The 22,805-nt window shown below is 40.5% G+C and overlaps 1 protein-coding gene across 3 annotated transcripts in view; it reads right to left on the reverse strand.

Moving 5' to 3' along the window:
* Positions 1–22,805, reverse strand: part of LOC117481469 (ras and Rab interactor 2-like) — a 46,208-nt gene that overhangs the window by 17,895 nt on the left and 5,508 nt on the right. For 2 of the 3 annotated variants that reach the window (XM_034129162.1, XM_034129179.1), the window contains exons 2-6: positions 15,379–15,493; positions 4,402–4,496; positions 3,544–3,742; positions 3,344–3,458; positions 1,445–1,517 (exon numbers count right to left, since the gene is read on the reverse strand). In XM_034129162.1, coding sequence (XP_033985053.1) covers positions 1,445–1,517; positions 3,344–3,458; positions 3,544–3,742; positions 4,402–4,496; positions 15,379–15,447 — 551 coding nt within the window. In that variant the 5' untranslated portion in view covers positions 15,448–15,493. Of the gene's footprint in view, positions 1–1,444; positions 1,518–3,343; positions 3,459–3,543; positions 3,743–4,401; positions 4,497–15,378; positions 15,494–15,846; positions 15,920–22,805 lie in introns of those variants that run through there. The other variant, XM_034129169.1, reaches the window with a different exon arrangement.

The raw sequence follows: 22,805 nt of genomic DNA on the forward strand, positions 1-22,805 counted from the left end.
TCAAACAAAGGATCTAAACATTAGTAGTGAGAGTTATGAAACATAATGTTGTTATTGTAACTGTGACATCCACCCTGTTTAATGGTCAGCGTTAGTGGGCATTGTCCTCATTTGACAGCAATAAACCCAAAGTGATGATGCTACCACTGGCACACAGAGAAGTGAAAACACTATCAATTATCACTAGTGTAAAACATGCTGACACAACCTTTGTTTTGACTTTCACAGCCATAGAATAAAGCTTAGAATTGAGAATGGAAGTCTAAATGTAGCTATACAAAATGAAATCTGCATTGTTTTGCAGTCACCTCTCGAGTTGAATCCAGTGTCGTGGTGCTTATAGCATGCGGAAAAATGTACCTCCTTTAGTCCTGTGTACGTGTCTGTGTCTCCTGAGCCGGCACACAAGCTTAAACAAGAAGTGAGCCTCTGAGTGCTTACTTACTCTGCAAACGCTATTTTTATCCAAGTAGTTTCCATCTTTAAATCTGAAGGTGTTTTTGGGACATTGTAATAAAAACGAAAGCAGTGGAAGGGGGCACATTTTCCATGAGAGAAACTCAGATTTAAATCCAAAATTAGACTACATTACATGTTACTTGTTAGACGCTTTTATCCAAAGCGACTTACATACTCAATACTGTGGACAATCCCCACAGGAGCAATTTGGGGTGAAGTGTCTCAGGGACACAACGACATGCTGACTGCAGTGGGGTTTGAACCTGTGCCCCCCTAATCCGAACACCAACGCACTAACCCACTGCACCACACGCCTCCCCTAACGTTGTATATTCACGAGAAATAAAAATCACACATTTACGAAGAAAGAAACTTGAATATTCTCTGAGAATAAAGTCATAAATGAATAAGTTAAAAAACCAAATTGACTCACAGATGGTGTGTATTATGCCTGCAGTTGATGACCAAATATATTGTAATTTAAGGGCTGATTTTGGAATAAGGAAATACTGGTGATTAAAGCACAGACTGCTGTGAGTTGGGCCTATTCAGAAGAAAACAACATGAACCAGATATTAGCTTTTGGCATCAGGAGTTACAACGCAGCGCACAGAGAAAGAATATCTCCATGTTTCATTATGTTGCACCCCCCCAATTACTGTGCTTGCGGTTTTTCCTTTTTACATTCTGCAGGGTGATAAGGTACATCCTAGTGATAGGGTTTTATATTTATTTTTGCAAATGTATAACTTTTTAACCCTTAGTTATTTTTTTCTGGTTAAATGTTGAATTTTTCTTTTTAATTAACCGATATGATCTCATAGAAAATGAAGTTTACTCTTTAACAAATGTACAATCCCCTTGCTTTGTACTTCTTCTTTTTTTCACAAAAATGTTCGTGATATACCTTCATACTTGAATCACCCTCCTATCACAGACAAATAAACGGAGAGATAGAAAAAAGAACCATGTTCTGGTGTTTTACCTGCTTATACAGTAGAAAGCCACGAGGCGAAACAGATCCGCAAAGCTGATCCCAGATTCCTCCAGAGAAAAGGCTGGAAGAAACAAAATATGCGCACTTGTATTTAATAGAAAGACGTTGTTGATTATGTGGCATTTACTCTTTCACATTGAATATTTAGCCACTATTTCAAGAAAGTATGCTGGATGATCAATGAGAAATAAAAAATGTATTTCCCAAAGAAGCATTTTGTGCACAAGAAAAACTTAGCAAAGCAGTTGGTCAGACTAAACTGGAGAGCAGCTGACCCACATCTGAAGGTCAACGCAGGCCAAAGACACACCCGCCCCCCCCCCCCCATCCCACCTCCTCCCATGTGTGCTGTCATTTCAGCAGGAAACATCCACAGCTGGTGTGTGGTCACACTCTGGCTCTGTCACAGCTCCAGGACTAATCCGAGGTACTACTGCAAAGCTCAATGTTGGTCTAAATATTGTCAAAGCACAGGTACAAATATGAGGACAATCTTTGTTTGTGTGTAATGAGATCACTAATGTTAGACACTATCATGTTTTTTACTCATACTGTATGGAATTTATTGTCATTTTTTAAGTGCAAGTATAAACACACGCACGCACGCACGCACGCACGCACGCACGCACGCACGCACGCACGCACAATCAGTCCAAACTGGCTTCACTCTGGTCATGTGGTTTTATTTCTTATTAACGTACAGGAAATGACATCATTAACTCTCAAACCTCGAGTACAGTATGACTACAGAGGTGTCTGTGGTTGAGTGAGACATAATCAGCGGAACAAAGGAAATCGAAAGAACACAATTAAGGAACTGATTTGAGTCAATTTGAATTCACCTTTTCAAAAAAAGCTGGGATAATTAAACTATTTCCAATTGAACAATCTGTGTTTGGACTGAGCAGCAAATAGCATAGACTAAACCAAAATGGAAGAGACAATCTGAAAGTGAGTTGGGGATTAGTCTCTAAAAACATATCTCTATAGATAAATACATGATCTGTATACAACGGGACAAGATTTTGATGTTGAAAGAGATTGTTTGTAGTCCAAGAAGTATTGACCAATCACGTTTGAGTTGGCTTTGGTTGTCTGCAGCTAAACAGTAAATGTGGAGAGCAAAATAGCCGGAATGCATTGGACAAAATGCAAGTTCTGAAACCATCAGCTGTTGTCTGATTGACAAAAATGATGCTGCAAACTGGGAAACTCCAACTCCATTCTTGCGTCTCAAGTTGTTAATTGGTCTGTAAAGGAAGCGTTCTGCTAGCAAAACTGGAACCCCAGAAATATTTGCTGGAGCCCTGAGAGACTTATTGTCATCAGAAGGTAAGCCGATGGGTCCCTGGATTGGTTGGGATTTGTGATGTTAAATACATTTGACAGTATCCAAATATCATTATGTAGATAACACCTCCTAAATGGTGCTCAAAGTACAGGTAACAATCTTGTCAGAGTGCTGTCATAGATCCTCAGCTCAGGCATCCCCCTCTCCCCTCCATCGCTCTTTAGGCAATCTCTCCTCTCTCACAACCACACAACATCTCCAAACTTCCATTGTAATAACTGTAGCAACTAAAAAACGATTTTAATATCTGGAAAGACAGAACACAATTATGAATTATCCATTGACTCCAACAGATCAAACATGGACCAGCTCTCCTCAACCCTACATTATAATATAATCCCTTTTAATAAAACCTTTTTCTCCTCTCCTGCAGAGCAACTAGAGCTGATTCCTTTACACCAGCTTGGCCAATAGTACAATATACTTTCTTTATCTTTCCTCCTTGTTGCCTTGTTTTTTCCGTGTAAGGATTACTTATGTTTGTCGTAAATACTGTGAAAAATGATAATAAGAAAGGTAATACACTTGTCGCTTACTGTACTGGCTCTCTCTGACAGGGAGGTGGCTGATGGGAGTTCCGCTCTGATCCTCCTTCAGACGCACAGACAGAATCTTCCTCTGTAAAGCTGCCGACTTCCTCACCAGGAACACCTGAACCATGAAGGGTTGGGGTTAGGACATCATGAAATATAATACAATCTTAAAAGATGTGTCTGTCAGCATGGTGGCCCCTCACCCCCGGGGGCTGTGTGAGCAGAATGCGAGTGGCCTCCTCCTCACTGACGGCCAGCAGCAGCCACACCGGGTGGGTCTGAGTCAGTCGCTCCAACACGCTCATCCTCCTGCGCAGCGAGTCGTACCCAGAATCCCTTTCACCCCCCAGACCAGCACAGCTGGGGGACTGCAGGTAAACACCGCACACTTCAGCCTCCAGCCTGGCAGAGAGGAGAAGAAGAAGAAGAAGAAGAAGAAGAAGAAGAAGAAGAAGAAGAAGAAGAAGAAGATACAATGAAACACTTTTGCCATCTGCTGGTGAAAATAAATACTGTCCAAAGACAACTGCTGTTTAAGTTTAATACATGAATTAAAAGCAAACCGTATTTAGTCTCATAAATCAGGTCCAATTGCTTTATTTTACACTAAAAGATACAAATAATTAAAGTAGCCAAAATGAAAACCAAAATATATATATATTATAGGTAAATGTACATGTATATATTTAACATTTATTGTAACATTCTAATTATCCCCGTTTAAAAAAGATGTACCAGTACTTTGATTATATATATTTCTTAAATGTAACTGTAAGGAAACACAGTTACACATTCCTGTATCTTGATTGCGTAATCCCATTACATGTAATCCGTTAATCCCAAAGCCTGTTTATGATCATACATTCTTAGAAAGAGAAAACATGTTTTGTGAGGTCACAGTGATCTTGACCTTTGATCATCATACATGTAATCAGTTAATGCGGATGTTTGTGCCATTTTCTCCAAGCATTCCTTAATTATCCCATTCCTGAGAATGTGACGGACGGATCAAAACTTCCGGCCGCTGTCAGTTCGATAAAAGATAAGTCAAACATTCTTACCCCTGTAAATCCATAGGCTCTTTGTCAAATGTTAGAGGGGTCTGCACCATCTCTCGCTTCAGCTCCCCGATCTCAGACGCAAACGTGTCAATCAGCTGGAGGGAGACAGAATGAGAGGCTTGACTGATGAGGAAACATAAGAAGGAGAAGAGGAGGGGGAACAGCTGTAAACGAAACCGACAGCAATGCTAAAAGATCAACTAGGAAGCAAGGAACAGAGAGTGGGGGACGGAGGGCTGGTTACCGTGTGCGTGGACCTCCTTTACTACAGGCAGGAAACATGGAAACAAAGCATTGTCAAAAATGACCCATATCAACTTCCACTGGGAAACGGACAATTCAGTCTGGGAAGGAAGGCTTCAAAGATCGAACCTCCTGTATCATGACGGGCTATTCTCAGGCTGACAGGGACAAGGAGAGTCTTACAAATACATGTTATAGAACTCATTATTCAACAGCGTGAACAGTTGAAAGGAAATCTACTGACAGTGTAGGATTGTGTCGTCATTTTTAGACCACAACTATTTGAGGATTATAATACTGCTGACACAGATATTACATTTGTTTTACATCCACACAAAGGATATCAAAACACTCCTGTGGTCGGATGTAGAAAATAAGGAGACGATGAACATGAAGTATAGTTAGTCAGTTAGTTAGCTTTGGACACAATAAAAAGTATGCCGACTTAGCTATTAGACTTTTCAGTTGGTCTTGTGTCCTTAATGTTTACTGAAAAAAACCTTAAAACATGACTATTCATACAAACGTTGAATAGAGTTATTTCTATGACTTCTAGGGCTGCTCGATTATGGCAAAAATCATAATCTCGATTATTTTGGTCAATAATTGATATCACGATTATTAAAAACGATTATCCATTTACTTTGAAAACATCAATTTATTGGAGAAAAAAAACAGTTGATTACCCTGAACTTTAAGTATAATTCAACTGAAAAACCAATAAAAAAAGAAATGTATTTGAAAGAAAAAAAATAAAAGTAATAATAATAAAAAGATAATCGTTTTATTTAGATTACGTTGTTTTCGTAATCGTTGCAAGCCATAATCGTAATTGCGATTAAAATACGATTAATTGAGCAGCCCTAATGACTTCTAAAAGGATTTATGGATGTTCCTTTTTAAAAAGGACATAGTCTGCACATTTTCAGGTTCATATCAGTATGTAGTGTCTCTACTTTAAAGAGTCCTCTCCTGCTGATGTTCAGGTGTATATCAGTATGTAGTGTCTCTACTTTAAAGAGTCCTCTCCTGCTGATGTTCAGGTGTATATCAGTATGTAGTGTCTCTACTTTAAAGAGTCCTCTCCTGCTGATGTTCAGGTGTATATCAGTATGTAGTGTCTCTACTTTAAAGAGTCCTCTCCTGCTGATGTTCAGGTGTATATCAGTATGTAGTGTCTCTACTTTAAAGAGTCCTCTCCTGCTGATGTTCAGGTGTATATCAGTATGTAGTGTCTCTACTTTAAAGAGTCCTCTCCTGCTGATGTCCAGGTGTATATCAGTATGTAGTGTCTCTACTTTAAAGAGTCCTCTCCTGCTGATGTTCAGGTGTATATCAGTATGTAGTGTCTCTACTTTAAAGAGTCCTCTCCTGCTGATGTTCAGGTGTATATCAGTATGTAGTGTCTCTACTTTAAAGAGTCCTCTCCTGCTGATGTTCAGGTGTATATCAGTATGTAGTGTCTCTACTTTAAAGAGTCCTCCCCTGCTGATGTTCAGGTGTATATCAGTATGTAGTGTCTCTACTTTAAAGAGTCCTCTCCTGCTGATGTTCAGGTGTATATCAGTATGTAGTGTCTCTACTTTAAAGAGTCCTCTCCTGCTGATGTTCAGGTGTATATCAGTATGTAGTGTCTCTACTTTAAAGAGTCCTCTCCTGCTGATGTTCAGGTGTATATCAGTATGTAGTGTCTCTACTTTAAAGAGTCCTCTCCTGCTGATGTTCAGGTGTATATCAGTATGTAGTGTCTCTACTTTAAAGAGTCCTCTCCTGCTGATGTTCAGGTGTATATCAGTATGTAGTGTCTCTACTTTAAAGAGTCCTCTCCTGCTGATGTTCAGGTGTATATCAGTATGTAGTGTCTCTACTTTAAAGAGTCCTCTCCTGCTGATGTTCAGGTGTATATCAGTATGTAGTGTTTCTACTTTAAAGAGTCCTCTCCTGCTGATGTTCAGGTGTATATCAGTATGTAGTGTCTCTACTTTAAAGAGTCCTCTCCTGCTGATGTTCAGGTGTATATCAGTATGTAGTGTCTCTACTTTAAAGAGTCCTCTCCTGCTGATGTTCAGGTGTATATCAGTATGTAGTGTCTCTACTTTAAAGAGTCCTCTCCTGCTGATGTCCAGGTGTATATCTGTATGTAGTGTCTCTACTTTAAAGAGTCCTCTCCTGCTGATGTTCAGGTGTATATCAGTATGTAGTGTTTCTACTTTAAAGAGTCCTCTCCTGCTGATGTTCAGGTGTATATCAGTATGTAGTGTCTCTACTTTAAAGAGTCCTCTCCTGCTGATGTTCAGGTGTATATCAGTATGTAGTGTCTCTACTTTAAAGAGTCCTCTCCTGCTGATGTTCAGGTGTATATCAGTATGTAGTGTCTCTACTTTAAAGAGTCCTCTCCTGCTGATGTTCAGGTGTATATCAGTATGTAGTGTCTCTACTTTAAAGAGTCCTCTCCTGCTGATGTTCAGGTGTATATCAGTATGTAGTGTCTCTACTTTAAAGAGTCCTCTCCTGCTGATGTTCAGGTGTATATCAGTATGTAGTGTCTCTACTTTAAAGAGTCCTCTCCTGCTGATGTTCAGGTGTATATCAGTATGTAGTGTCTCTACTGGGACATGTCTCCATGCTTTAATGTTCAAAAAGCTCTTTATTTTTCTCATACTGCCTGTGCTGCAGCACCTCTTTTCACCCTCTGTCTGAAACCAGAGCCCAGTCTGCTCTGATTGGTTAGCTGGCCGGCTCTTTTGGGATTGGTCAATCTCTTAGAATTGTGTCGGAAATGTCCTGCTCCTTAGTCACATACAATGTGTTAGAGCGCTAGCAAATATAGCACAGTGTTACATAGTGAAGTCATTATGTTATGGAAGTCAACCAAGGAGTCCAATGGAGGCATTTCAGGGCCTCTTTAATGGACATATTGAATATATTGGTATCCTCAAGAAGTGTGAGAGTCATGATGAATTGAAAATTATGTGTATCATGTCTGGGTTTTCACATGTGATTGAGTTATGACAGAAGTAGTGCAATTTCTGACACACATTGCAACAATCTGGTTCCACATGAGTCATTTCCATAAGCTGTGTGTCACGCCCGCTGCTGCTGAAACTGCTGATGGTGTTGAAATGGCTTGATATATCAGTGGGACAAACTACATCAACCTACCTCCTATTGCTCTGAGAACACCTGTGTGACCTGTCCCTTTCACCTCATGCAGCCTCTTTGCCTTCTCTGACTCAACGGCCTCCTTCCACTCATAACTTTAAATCCTCTGGTCTAAAGTAATGAAAGATGAAGAATGCATCATTACAGGATATAATCCTTAACCACAGCTCCCCCCACACAGTACTAATTACAAATAAAGTTAAAAACTGCTCAGTCGTGTGCAACAGCATTCCACTATAGTTTTTCAAATCTTTAATCATCTTCTTCTTATTATTATTATTTCAACCAATATTTTGCCGTCGAATAACTTCAGTCTACTTTCAGCTACAGAAACCATTGAAATATCAAAAATATTCAGGCTTTTCAACACATGATGGGAAACTTTCAACTTTTTCAAAATATGTTACACTTTTTTAAATATTCAGCTTTTTTAACTCTTTTTTTAACATGTAACTCAATGGGAGGAACCTTCAAATCCTCTTTTACCTACACCTTGCGCCAAATGCTACTCCTTCCACATATTTTCAGCTACAGACTTCATTCCAACTTTAAAACGGTCACAAGACATTCAGCTATGAAACGTATTCTTCCTTTGGATATTTTCTACACTTTTTGAGATATTTAACTTAGTTTGCAGCTTGGTATAGAGGCCTTCTTCAGATTTTAAAGGCATGAAGTGACGAAAACTGACCAGAAATGTGAGGCAATCAAAGGGAAATGTTTTGATGTGGTCAACTCCACCCAACACAAAGCCTCAGAAAAAACTGCTTCAAATAAAGTTTCTGTGCCTGAAGTGATGCCTCCAATATACTTTTTAACCAGTAGGAGGCTTCCTTTCATAACCTGTCGTCCAGCAGTTGGTCTAAAAGCCAGCCCACAGGCACCACAGGCCCCTCTTAGCCCCCACCCCCTTACAGGGCTAAGTGGAGCCAGCTCTGCTAAAACCTCTAACTCCCCCAGCTTTATGTCATATTAAAACTCTATTATAAAACACAAGCCGACAGGTCCAGTGTTACTGAGAGATGAACAGCTCAACGTACAGTAGACTGGGTATGCTCCATTTGTACCTGGTAGACAGGGATAGGGTCTCGACAGCTGACTAGCACTCAAAGCAGAGCATTTATATTGTCCAACGCTAGGAGAACCCTAAACCAGACGCTGTAAACAGCCATAGATGAGAGAGGCACATTCAAAACAACAACAGTGGCTCCTGAAGAGGTTAGCCTTGATGCTTCAATAAAAGAAAAGGCAAAGAACAACGCTGAAGGCTTTTCTCAATGAGAAGAGGACTTGACTCTAATCCAGAGGGACTTTGGCAATAGTTTGATTGACAGATAGTTCTTCCCATCATCGGTTAGTATTTTTTTCCCCCTTCAAAACCATTCCAATGTCGGCTTCTCATATGGTTCTTGTGAAAATCCATCTGGTGCTACACGTTAGAGCTGCAATAACAACCAGGCAAAACTGTCAAATAACCCTGACAAACCCCAGGTTCACTGTGTGTAATTAGTGAATAAATGAAACATAGTCTAAGAATTTGCAGCAATAAATCACGATATTTTTATCTGCTTGGTTGCCTAATCTTTGGGCGCTGACTTGTGTTGTCCATTTGTAAGAATCAAGCTGTAGCTCTGGGTCAGAGAAGCTATTGTGAAAGTGATTTAAACTCATATTCCCTCTTACATCTTTGATGGCAGCGCCCTGGTTGCAAAAATAAGTTTCATTTGTACAGAAGTCTAATGACCCTACTTAGCAAATGTATTATTACCTCAGTAAAACTTGTCCAAATGAGCCTCAATTCCTAGTTGCAATAGTCATTTTCAAAAGAGCCTCATGCCAATACAGTAAAAAAGAATAACCCAATGTAGAGTAATACTTTCAAGATTGGCTACCTTGTGACTGACTGCTCGCTATTACAATATTGCTAGGATTTAGTTTTGTCAGAGGGTTTTCTTTTTTATCTTAGAACTCGTTCAAAGTGTTTTTCCACTTAATAGAAGTTAAGTGTAATATTTGGTCACCTCAAAATTGCTCGTTTAGTGTCCGGTTGTACTCAGATTTACAATCCAGTGTCCTGGTTCCAAAGAAAAAGCAACGTCGGCAAAAAACCAGGAACTCGGGGCTTCAAAAACTGGTTCATTGGGTGACATCACGTACATCCATTACTTGTATACAATCTTTTAACAACTATAAAAACTAACACAACTATTGGTCAGAGGATGGACATGTCCAATCCAATAAATATTTAAGGACATGGAAAATTGGCTTTTAATATGGCATTTGGTGCTATAGAAGATAGAGACGTCACAACAGGACCTCAATACTAACACAGGGTTACCAAACATAATGTTAGCTTATTATTGCGACAAAGGGTTTGTAATCGGTTCGTGGAAAGAAGTAGAGAGATGGTTATTATCTTCTGTTAAGAAATGGGAATGAATTATATGAACGAAAATGTATGAATACAGCGATAGGAGAAGACATGGGAATTTTTTTATCTATAAATGAAGATCAGTGAACATGACAGTTGCTGAGTGACTGGCTCTCAGCTGACTGGCTTGTGGAGCTCTAATGGCGCCCGTACAGGCCGTATGTCACACTGACGACTTCTAGATGAAAAGGACTGACATCCAGGAAAGCACTCAACAACAAGTCAGTGCTTTACTGACTTTTATGGACCTCTCCCACTAAATCCTCTGGTTTGTTTCCACTCATTATTTATTTCATTTACTGTGCATAACACATGGATGCTGGTTAGACAGACTGAAGCACAGAGGCATACTTTAGACAGGAGGGTTTATTTATTCTGCTCCTTTAAGGTTGTGAGTGGGTGTGTGAATGTGGAGGTAATTGATTTTCTGCATGGACTGCTGTTAATGCCATGGATGGAGTCAAAGGGAAACTATGTGTTTTGGTTCTGACACACACACTCAAACGGAGAGCGCTTTCACAGGGTTAGCCAGGATGGAAATAAAGGCAGAGGAAATTAAAAGCCAGACAACTTTCAGGGTGTGTTTCTACATCTGTCTTTTTTAGCTCTGAAAGTGGGTTTCCTTTATTCATCTGCACAAACACTGACCTTTTCAAAAATGCTGAATGAGCTAAGAAGATGCAGCCAGGTGAAAAGTATAAACTTCTTCTGAGACGGTGAGTCCATCACAAGTTTAAGGGGTCTCAAGCATGCCAACATTTTACAGAAAAAAGCAAGAGTTTTACTCAAAAATGTAATCTCTTCTCCATTGAGTGGTGCAGTGAAGACATGTGTATGTAGGCCGATCCAGAAGTCAGCATAGCAAGGGCTCCCTGGATTAAAAGCAATGGGATTTTTGGAATATTGGAGAAAATATGATCTGTGGCAAACACAAGTTAATAATACTTAAACGTTTGCTCCCGTCAAAAGTAAAAAGCTATAAACCAATGGCTACGCATCACCAGAGCTAAGCTAACGGCGACTAATGTTCAGTGTGATGACTTTTAGTAGTTTATCCAGTCACATTTATGACTCTGTTTTAATACATACACATACGATTTTGAGATTCATGAGGTGGATATTTAATGACATATTTTATTAAAAATATCATAGAAATACCATGTTAACCACAAATCGTATTTAAAGGTCCCATGTCATGGCCATTTCTACTGATCATATTTCCATTGTTGAGGTCTACTAGAATAGATTTACATTGTTCAATGTTCCAAACTCACATTGGTTTCTCATACAGCATCTCTGTATAGTATGTGTATTCACTCTCTGTCCTACACGGCTTGTTGGAGCTCCTGCCCCCCCCCTCCTCCCTGTGAGCCCAGTGTGCTCTGATTGGTCGGACGTTGCGAGGCTCGTTGCGAGGAGCGGACAGGTTGCCGGGTCGGCGATACAGCGAGAACAAGCGAAACTCATCCTGAGCACACACAAACACTCACAGCCGAAGTAAAAACAATAAGTGTGGCTTGATATTGAGAAAGAAAAAGGTTTATAACGCTGTGAGAATGGGTCTGCGGAGAGCATTTCTCCGCCATCCCAACTCGTCTATTACCAACCAGGGAGCTCTATGCAAGTCAATGGGGACTCCCTGTTAGTTAGCCAAGGGATCCTGGTGTGTGAGGTGCTCCGCGGATTGGTCCATTTGGGACAATCCGGTCATTTGTTGTTGATTTGGGTAGTCACACGTCACAGAACCCAGGAAGCAAACAATGGAAAATGAGAAATCTCCAACGAGGCCTTCTGGGGCAGCATAGACGGGTCTTTTCTGTGTTAGAGTTTTACTCCCTACAGGGTGTACTTTGAGGGTTTTTGACTCTGCAGACCGTTTACATGCAGAAAAACCTTCATAACACACAAGAGGACGGGTAATAACCGGAAAAGCATGACATGGGCCCTTTAAGGCGTCTAAACACGTTGTAAATACCCTTGATTTCAAGAAAAGGAACTGAAAGGGGTACAATGCTGACTCATTCCCACACCAATCTTTTGCTAAGACTTGCAAGTACCAATAATTATACTTTAAAGTGGACCTATCATGCTATATTTGAACAATATATTGTAGGGCCATACCTATATAAAGTATATAAATATAGTTTTTTTTCAAAATACCAAACAGACCCTGCATTTTAGCCATGCCTCATTTCGCTCCATTTGCTCTTCCCAGCCCTGTTTTTGCAGGGGGCTGATTCTGTGAGCTGCAGCTGACCACGCCCCCCTGCAGGAGAGGGGAGCGTGCTCTGATCAGCTGCTGTGCTGTCAGAAGAGGGGGAGAAAAATAGATCTCCGTCCTCCGTGTTTTATTATAGAGTCGTTATTCATTTGTTTTAAAGCTCAATAAATAACAAAGAAGACCTTTGACCGGCACTTTTCTAATTTTGTCCGGAAGATTTAAACTTTAACGGACATCTTGACCGGCGAAAGAAAACCTAACTGAAACTCTGCCGCACGGTCCCCTCGTTCCTTGGAAGAGGCGGAGAGGTGGGTGTTTGTCATCTGCTGCTGGACTAACCGGAGAGAATTACAGTGCTTGCCTCGACGGGGAGGGATTGCATTGAATTAAAGCAGCTGGAGCAAACGCTTGCCTCGGGGAGGGAGAAAAAAAGCCACAGCGGAGAATAAACAGAAGGGTAACCATGGCAACCATGCGCGGGAAGTCTTCTTTGCTGCTTTTGTGGCAGACTACAGCGCCACTTACAGGCCTGGCATATGTACTACAGCGTCTCCAGCGCTTTCGAGCGGCAATGGCCGGTCGTGGCCCAACCCCACATTCCCCTGATAGGTGGAGAGTTGGCCCAATAGCCGTAGCGCCACCGTCCTGACGTCAGGACAGTGTTCAAATCTGGATCAGTTTTTATCAGATCCGTTGCAGCCCCTTTTTTAGAGATTTGGGTATGGAGGAAAATAGAGAGGGTTGTGTTTTCTGACACTTGGTGAGTTCCCTGGAACACCGGGGACACATATTCATGTATAAAAGACGTCCAAAAGTGCATTTTGCATGATAGGTCCCCTTTAAGTAAGACTAGAGGCGTTTTTATTGAACCTTGCAGCATGTTTTCTGTTTATCTGCTTGGGCCTATAGATGGTAAAAATGAACACAACTCGATGCTATAGGAAATATAAACGTACATTTTAAGTCAATAATTACTTTTATATTAATAACTCACCCTGTGTTACCTGGAATTGTTGAAGAAATCTCAATGGTGAATGTACAATAGAAAAACTGAATGAGAGAATCCTCATCAAAAAGGTGACTTATGTAACAAAAGCAAAACTACATGGGTAGCTAGCAGGGGAGGTAACCATAGAAACAAAACATAACTAGCTGTTATCACCACAGGGCACAAGGTGGGCCTCACAGTGAGCAGAGCAAAATGCTTATCATGTGAATGCAGCTTTAGATGACTTTAGAATCTGGGTTTTTTAAGTGAACAGTAACACATTTTGAGTGAGTCACCAGTAAGGGCTCAAGCCATGGGATGTTTCAGTTATTTGTTCCTGGCTGAACATTAATTATAACAAAAGGCTGATTCAAACAGCAACAGCAGATAGAAACAGAATTACCTAATTATTTCCCCAGAGAAAAACTTATTTCCAGAAATACGTCCAAGAGTGTTAAATTAAAACAAGAGTATAACGTCTGCATGAATAAGAATGACTGGCAAGTGTTAGAATATAATTGGGAGGGATGAAACCCTCTTTAATGGTCACACATGCAGAGCACACAGCACACACAGTGACATTTGGCCTCTGCATTTAACCCATCCTAGTACCAGGAGTCTAGTACCAGGAGCAGTGGGCAGCTATTGTACAGCGCCCACAGTGTTATTTGGTATTCTTGAGCAACAGGGATGACAATATGTGTATGAGAAAGACAAGTAGACGAAGAGCAGAAGTGAAGAGACTGAGATGAAAGAGGGCAGAGAGATACTGAAGGAGAGAGTTATGACTGCTGTGAGGATTACTGAGGCTGCCAACAAGTGCAGCTGGCATTCCTCACTTCAATATTTGGCACAAAAACAAAGAAAAGGGAAAAGTGTTAAAAGGCAACTACACTGTTATGTCTCCTCAATCAGAAATATAACATATTTCCAGAAAATATGAAGTGTTCAGTCAGAACTAGCAAAATGGGGGTTTTAAGGCTAGAATAAACAACCAAGATGATTAAATAGTCATAGCTCTATCCATCTTTTTGTCATTTAAAGTGACTGTATAGTATAAACAGTTGAAGAACTACTCTCACCAAGTCACAACAAAGGCAGTAGAAATTAAAACAAGAACAAAATAAACCTGTATGTCAACCTTTGGTAATATTTATTTTTGTTTCTTCGCCGAAATCTAATTAAATGACAGTCGGCAGACACAATTTAATGTAAATCAATGGATTAAATGAATCTACAATATGTACATTGGAATGTGACATTAACTTTCAGCAATAAAATGTCAATACAAAACTAAACTAAAACATACATAATAAATCTTGCATTGTTTCAATCACTGTTCTTTGAATGTTATTAGAGAAAGAATAGAGGCTTTTCCTAACAAACTCTATCATGATAATCACCTCTTTATTGGTTACTCTCTTTTACAACACAAGTACCGAAGCTAGCGAGGGTACCAGAAACTATTCTGCTAAAGCCTTATGCTGTCTCCATCAGGATTACTGCTATTCTGCTAAACTAAGCTAGTGACCTTTAACCAGGGGTTATTTGGTGGCTGTTGCTTATTCGTCTCATTTATGTGGTATAAAAAGCTCAATTATAAACTTACATTTAGAAAAATAATAATCATCAAAATGTTATTTAACTAAGGAAAACACCTTGTGGGAAAAGTGTGTAGCTTCAACTTTAACCAAAGCTAGGTCTTGCTAGCTCACTAGCTTAAATTGCTATTGCGCAAAGTTTTAAATGCTGTTCATCTAAATAATTCATGTAGTTGCTAGGTTTGTGGTTTTATGGGGTTTTCCAGTGAATGCTGGTGTGATTTGTAAGTTATTTTCCTGTTCTAAAGTCTAAAGTCTTTCAAACAAGAACACATTTGGATCGCAGCAGTTTATATGTTTATCTTTGTAAGAGATTAGATGCAGTCATTACCTTAAAGAAGCTACCGCTCCTGTCTGTGAGGCCGCTGGGGGGGTTCCCAGGCGGCGAGCTGGAGGCCATGTTTACTTCCTGTCCACAGGACTGGTCCCTCTCAGCGTCTGCAGCTCTGTGGGTCAAAAATACACTTCAGTCCAGACACTTGGTGCGGTGCAACCAGAGGAAATTCCAGCTTTAGCCACAGTCAGTATTATTGAGGTGCCGGTCTGCTGGAAAACTTTCAATGTGACTCTCTCCCTTCTCTCCCCCCATCTTCTAGCCTTGAACACATTCACATCTCCTTTCATTTTCCTGCCTCTTCTGTCTTTGTTCCTTCTTTCCCATTATTCAAGATAATTGCTTAGTCCTTTTTTTTATCTCATTCCAATCCTCAGTTTATGTTTGGCCTGAAATCTGTCCTCTTTCCTCCTCCTCCTCTCACATTTCATTTTTCCTTTATTTTTTCCCCATGTCCATACATACTGAATTCCTTTTCCATCTTGTCTTCAGTTCAAGGACCTTCTCTCCCATTTCAACAGAAGGTTGCTTCGGTTTATCTCTCTTTTTAATATGTAATCTCTGTCAATGTGTCCCTCCCCCTCCTTCTTTCTCTCTCACTGTCTCGCCCTTGTCTCCAGCCAGACTAGGACTATTAGAGAGCCCCTCCCTCCTGGCAGAGGTTCACTCAGTCCTCAAAAACAGATGAGATGCTCCATTTGTCCATCAGTCCCCCACATGCACTTTTATCTCACACAGGAAGGAAGCAGGCTCAGGGGGAGAAGAGGAACAAACAGAAACAAAAATAACTGAGGGAGAGAGTGAGGAGGGTTAGTGCAGGGAGTTTTGTTCGGCAGCATTTAGCAAAATGGAAACATCAGTAAAAAGAAAAAAACTGGCCACTGTGGCCTGAGTTTAACAAGGCAGGGAAAAAATAATTGGGCCATATCTGCCACATTTGCAGTGGTACTTTTTTATTGACTTCAAGTTGGACGATTGTGAAAGTTCAACCTGTTAAGCCCTGAGCCTGTTTTTCAGGCCTCAGGCTCGAAAATGACATTCCCAGAACAAATGACCATATCTTCACTTCTAAAAGGGGTAAATGAATAATCTTTTTTCTCAAAGCAATGATAAACCTGTGAGTTGGATGTAGGAAAGTCACCCTTGAATGATGGGATGGTAGACTAAAAGCTTTAGGAATCCAAACTATAACATATAATAAGTACCCTGTATCAGGATTGATGCAAAACAAGTTAAATTTGACCTTTTTAGAGAGATTTAGAAAAAGAAACCCACTTCTGGGGTCATTTGGGTGGATTTTCCATATCTCTGGAACCCATCGGTCGATTTTGATGATTGACACCTCTTTTTAACCGTTAGAGCCAATAGAATCGAGGGGAAGTTCCTAAAATCCATCTAAACATTACCCATTGGTGAATAGAGTGATGCGTAGCCAGAATGCCCAAAACCGGAAGCTGTCATACACTCTCGTAGCTATCATAGCAGCTATATATGAAAACTGCCATAAATATGACGATGGATTATCAGTAATCATTTCAAAGTGACACAGACACATTGGATTAACCTATGGATTAACCTTCAGCAGTGTTTTTATCGTTTTAATGCCATTGAACACAACTTTTGATCAGAACAACAGCTAAGGTAAGACAATGTCCCGTTGCTCAGTAAAGCTCCGTGTTGTGATGTCTGTGTTTGCTTCCCCTGTCGCGAGTTCTGATCGCTCAGTGATGATACCTATACCCCTATAATCTGTGGAGTCTCAGCTTGCTAATCAATATCTTGTTTGTGCAGATCCGATATGTAATAAGGGTACCTAGAGTTCTGTGCTAAGTGTGTTAGCATTTTTTCGCTCAGGGCTCATTTAGACGCTTCTTGTGAGACTTGTGTTTTGTTTCGGTAAAAATGGTTCGTATCGACAGTAAACTGAGTTTCTTCCCGTTAAGTGGGTATGACACATTAATAGGTTTTTAAATGTTAAGAAGCCCTCAGACGCTGTTTCGTGAAAAAAAAACCTGCAGCCCCCGCGGGCGGGGGCCTCCGGGTTTAACGGGTTCAAAAAGCTCTTTATTCTTCTCATACTGCCTGTGCTGCAGCATCTCTTTTCACCCTCTGTCTGAAACCAGAGCCCAGTCTGCTCTGATTGGTTAGCTGGCCGGCTCTGTTGTGATTGGTCAACCGCTTAGAGATCCCCGCCCCTTAGCATCACGCACAATGTGTTGAAAAGAGGCCAGGGTGTTACATAGTGATGTCATTATGTTACAGAAGTGTGTGGCAGAGAAACTCCCTCTGGAGGGAACTTTAGGATGTCAGCCTTTACCGACCATTTACAAGCACAAAAAACATTAAAACATACTACTGGAACCCCAGAAAGCATAAAACTGTCCCTTTGATGTATAGTGTCGAAATCTATCAAAAATAAAAGAGTTTCCCACTGAGAAAATTCACACAACCTCAGTTATAAAAACAAGAAAAGCGAAGTTGTTCAGTCAGATTCAATCAATAAAACAAGTGTGAAGGATGACAGAATAATCAATAAAGGAAATACTTGTCAGTTACAGCCCAACAAACTGCAATCACAATCATTTGTTGCCAAGTCAGTGCATGCAAATCCTCGTGTGTGTGTTTCTGTGAATGTGAGCCTCAGCTGCAAGTAAACAAAGTCCAATCTGAGCATGCACCCCCCCTCATAGAAACACAAAGAAGCCCCCTGGCTGTGCAGCACAGCAACATCACAAGAAGACTTCACACACACATGCACTGATATATGGTATAATCTAGCATATACAAGATTTATAGACACAGTTAAATATCAAGATGTGCAAACACATAACAACTAATCATACAGTTTGAGAAAAAGACACACTTAATTGTGTTGTACATAATAACAGAACAGAAAGACAGCCGGACTTCATAAGGCTCTGGTATTTGTGATGCTGAGACCCTCATCTTATCCCAGTGGGGGTCATATTATGAGCAGTCTTTATCAGTGCTAATAAATAGCTTCAGTGTTTGATGCTTGTGAATACAGATGTTTGTTGTTTTCATTATAAATTCTACTTAACTATGATTAATGATCAATTTCATATGTTTGGCTTACAACTATAACTTCAGTCCATTTGACTATTTATCTAACTATTTATCTGTTGTAACTAGTCTTTGAAGATGATTAATAGGCAGACTGCACACACAAGAACATTTGACTGGTTTCTATGTGTCGGGATGTAACATGCTGTATTAGCAAACATTAGAATACAACAGGACCCCATCGTATCCTATTAGTCAGAGTGGTGCAGGAATCAGTATTAAACCAGGAAATGAGTTAGCCTTATAGCACTTCCGGGATCCCTCGTCTTGAAGTCAATTGGGTTTTTTGGGTTACATTTTTGGTTATATTCCTGAAATAAGGTGTGTGGTTAACAGACGTTTAGTGTTTCAGTTTGAAGTCTGAAGGTTTTATGTGTTTTAAAAACAGTAGTGGCTAACAAGTGGCTAAATGAGACTTTTACATGACATTACGCTGAACATTAGCCGCCTTTAGCTTAGCGGTGCTGACAGAGGCCCTGATGTGGTTTGTTTTTAACCTAACATTAGCTTTTTACTTCCGGTCATTTGCTTTTACGCTTCGACTATTACAAAAGTGGTGTTAACTTGTAGAAATTATCCTGCTGATCAAAACGTGTAAGTATCATAAACGTGTGTTAGCAAACAAAAACAACATAGATTTTTTACAAGGAAGCCCTATAGTGATGCTAACTTTTAGGTCCGCCTACAAAAACACTTAATCACTGCCCCACTCTACTGCATGTCTGTCAGTCCTGGGAGTGATCCCTCTTTAGTACCTGAGGTTTCCTCCACTTTTCTCCTTTGTTAATCCACTGAGGATCAAAGGACAGAGGGTGTCACATGCTGTACAGATTGTAAAGCCCCCTGAGGCATATATGTAATCTGTGATAGTGGGAAAATAAATGAAACTTGACTTGTTGCTATTCCCTCACAGTTTCTCTGTACTTGTTAGACTAACATAAGGTTTGTGTGTCAGTAGTGAGATCTACCGAAGGCTAACAAACAGGGCTCCATGCTGCTGGAGGAGGGAGCTGCACACAGCTGCACTAACCACTGCAGAGGAGAAGAACGTCCACAAGTGGGTCCTGTTCTGGCCCTGAGGCAAACCAGATGATCCTGTGTGTGTGTGTGTGTGTGTGTGTGTGTGTGTGTGTGTGTGTGTGTGTGTGTGTGTGTGTGTGTGTGTGTGTGTGTGTGTGTGTGTGCGTGCGTGCGTGCGTGCGTGCGTGCGTGCGTGCGTGCGTGCGTGCGTGCGTGCGTGCGTGCGTGCGTGCGTGCGTGCGTGCGTGCGTGCGTGCGTGCGTGTGTGTGTGTCAGGAGGACAGAGGGAGGTATGGGTTGACCTATTATTTTTACATACCAAACACGGCAACACATTTTTCTTTCAAAACCGCTCCAAAAATCTTTGTTGTGTGTGTTTGTGAGCCACAGAGCTGGATTTGGTTTTGTGTAAGTTCAGCTGAACCCACTGGCCCATGTTGTGTTGGTTATAGAAGGAATGTGTTCACTCGCAGATTTTTTTACTCAAGGATTACTTTCATTTTTTTTTCCGTGGAATGTTTATGAACCACCAGTCAAACACCAGCCTGACCAACATCCTGACCTCTAATCACAGCTTTACAAGTCTGCAGCAAATGCTCCAAATCACCGTCAAACTTCATACGGCACTGGAATAAATCACGGTGAGAAACAGGCACCAGCACCGCCCAAACTCTCCATTAAAGGTCACCCCAGAAAAGTCGGCACTGTTTTCTCTGGGCTACACCCCTTTAAATTAGTACCAGGAACACATGCTCAGACAAAGGGTCCAGGAGTGAAGTGTCTCAAAATAACTTTGTTGAGATTTCAGGGGAATTCAGGGAGGAATAAAGATGAGGAGATGGAGAAGATGCTTTCAAATGAACGGAAATAGTGTAATCACCTATTGCGCTTGTTATTGTTGAGTCACGGATGAGAAGGGTAAACACACACCGGAAAGTAGATTCAAATTACTTTGGCTCAGTCATGCTGTAAACAAGACTAGGTAAGCAACCAATCAGGCGACATGCCCTGCCCCCGGACCCCCAGAGGCCTCACTATGTGGCAATTAAAGTGTGGTATTTTTGAAGAACAACATCAACTGAAATGATAGTCTTTAAGGGGCTGCCTGCCCAAATCTGGGCCTTTCATTTAAATGCAATCAGGCGAAATAAAAAGCTAACGTAATGCTAAAGGTGTAGTAGTTAATGTATAACAGACCATACTTAAAGGGGACCTATCATGCAAAATGCACTTTTGTACGTCTTTTATACATGAATATGTGTCCCCGGTGTTCCAGGGAACTCACCAAGAGTCAGAAAACACAACCCTCTCTCTTTTCCTCCATACCCAAATCTCTAAAAACGGGACTGCAACGGATCTGATAAAAACTGATCCAGATTTGAACATTTCTCTGATGTCAGGACGGATGAGCTGGCAGAAACCCACTCAGGGGAATGAGAGGTTGCCGTGGCATGGTAACAGCATGGTAACACGATGCTGTAACTCGGCCCCCTTCTTTGCAGGGGGGCGTGGTCAGCTGCAGTTTGGTATTTTGAAAAAGAAAACGTATAAATATACCTTATATAGGTATGGCCCTACAATATATTATTCAAATATAGCATGATAGGTCCACTTTAAGTCTTTTGACCACAAACACATTCAAGAAACCTTTTACCTATTGCCCAGATGCAAAATATCTCTACAGCTCTTTATGTAACATAAACAATTGCTACAGTAAGTAGACAGATACAAACCTTGTTACTAGGCAGACATGATAGAAACAATCCTGGAGTCATGGATTAACATCAATATATAAACTCAAAGAAAATAAGATGGTTCTTAAAGCTTAGGATCTTTTTTTAAATTCATTTTAAGGTGCTCTCTTCAGTATCTAAAGAAGGCAGTACAGGAAATGCTAACAGCTAATGCAGCATAGCCCAAAATGCTAAAGTGTAAACAGACATTGCTAAAACGAGAATTACTGCTTTGAGGTTGTCCACCTCCACCATCCAGTCAAGTTGCAGATTAAATCAGGGTCGGCAATTGGTTTGCCGATTTTGTCTTTTTGGGTGATTTTTTATATATTTGATCTTTCTAATGTAATGATCCTGGCCCCAAAGAGCGAGTAAGAGACACAAATAAGCAAAGAGAGAGAGAGAGTAAGTAGGGAAACCAGTGTGGAGATCTAACTTAGGAAGATGGCTGGTGGGAAATCATCTGTGTCTGTCAACATCTCATCACTTCATCATGTTGTCCTATTAGACATTAGTGTGAAATTGTCGTAATTAGCGCATTCATTCTTGAGAAATAGGTCAGAAATGTTTTTGAAGTCACAGACCTAGACTGTTGACCACAACATCAGTTCATCCTTCAGTCCAAGTGGATGTTTAGGGTGGGGCCTATCCCCCAATCATTATGGCAATTTCTACTTTGAGTACTTAAAACATGTTCAGCCCGAGAGTGGTGCAGGAATGAGTCTTTAAGCTGAAAATTCGCATTTGAGCACTTCCGGGCTCCCTCATCTAGAATTCAATTTTCTTTTAAATAAGTTTGCGGTAAGATTCTCAAAATAAGTTCAACATACGACGCAAAATATACGCCAGTAAAAATACCCCTATGTGAATGTCTGAAGCTTCTATGTGTCTAAAGAAACAGCAGTTGCTAACAAGTTTCTAAATGAGACTCATATACGTCGTCATGCTGAATATTAGCCTCCTTTAGCTTAGCGGTGTTGATGTTAAGTCATGTGATCTTAATGGAGTTTGTTTAAAGGCTTAAGTTAGCTTTTTACTTCTGCTGATTGCACTTCAACTATTATGAAAGTGGTGTTAAAATGTGGAGATTATCCTGCTAAACTAAACGTGTATGTAACATAAGTAGTCAGTTACCAGCAATTTCTGAAATGTTCAGGATCAAAAATTGCAGTTTTAACCCAAAAGTGGACATATTTGCACTCTGTGGATTTTTTTCAAATACATAGGTAATCTTTCCAATCCAAACGATCCAGAGTCCCCTAAATCTTCCAGATCGACCCAAAACAGAGAGTACAAATATTGGCATTTTCTGGTTTAAACTCACCTTTTTAATACTGAAAATATTAGAAATAGATTCAACATCCTCATTAACTCCAAAACCACTCCAAACCGGCCAAACCATTTTGAAACTATTGTCCCCATAGACTATAATACATGTTAGGGCTGTGCAACTAATCGTATTTTAATCTCGATTACGATTTTGGCTTGCAACGATTACGAAAACAACGTAATCGAAATAAAACGATTATTTAGCTGAGTGCGGTTTCGCCCCTCCATAAAAGCCCTCTCGGCCAGGTTGTCAGTGAC

This window comes from Trematomus bernacchii, unplaced genomic scaffold, assembly GCF_902827165.1.
Source record: "Trematomus bernacchii unplaced genomic scaffold, fTreBer1.1, whole genome shotgun sequence".
Classification (NCBI taxonomy): Eukaryota; Metazoa; Chordata; class Actinopteri; order Perciformes; family Nototheniidae; genus Trematomus; species Trematomus bernacchii.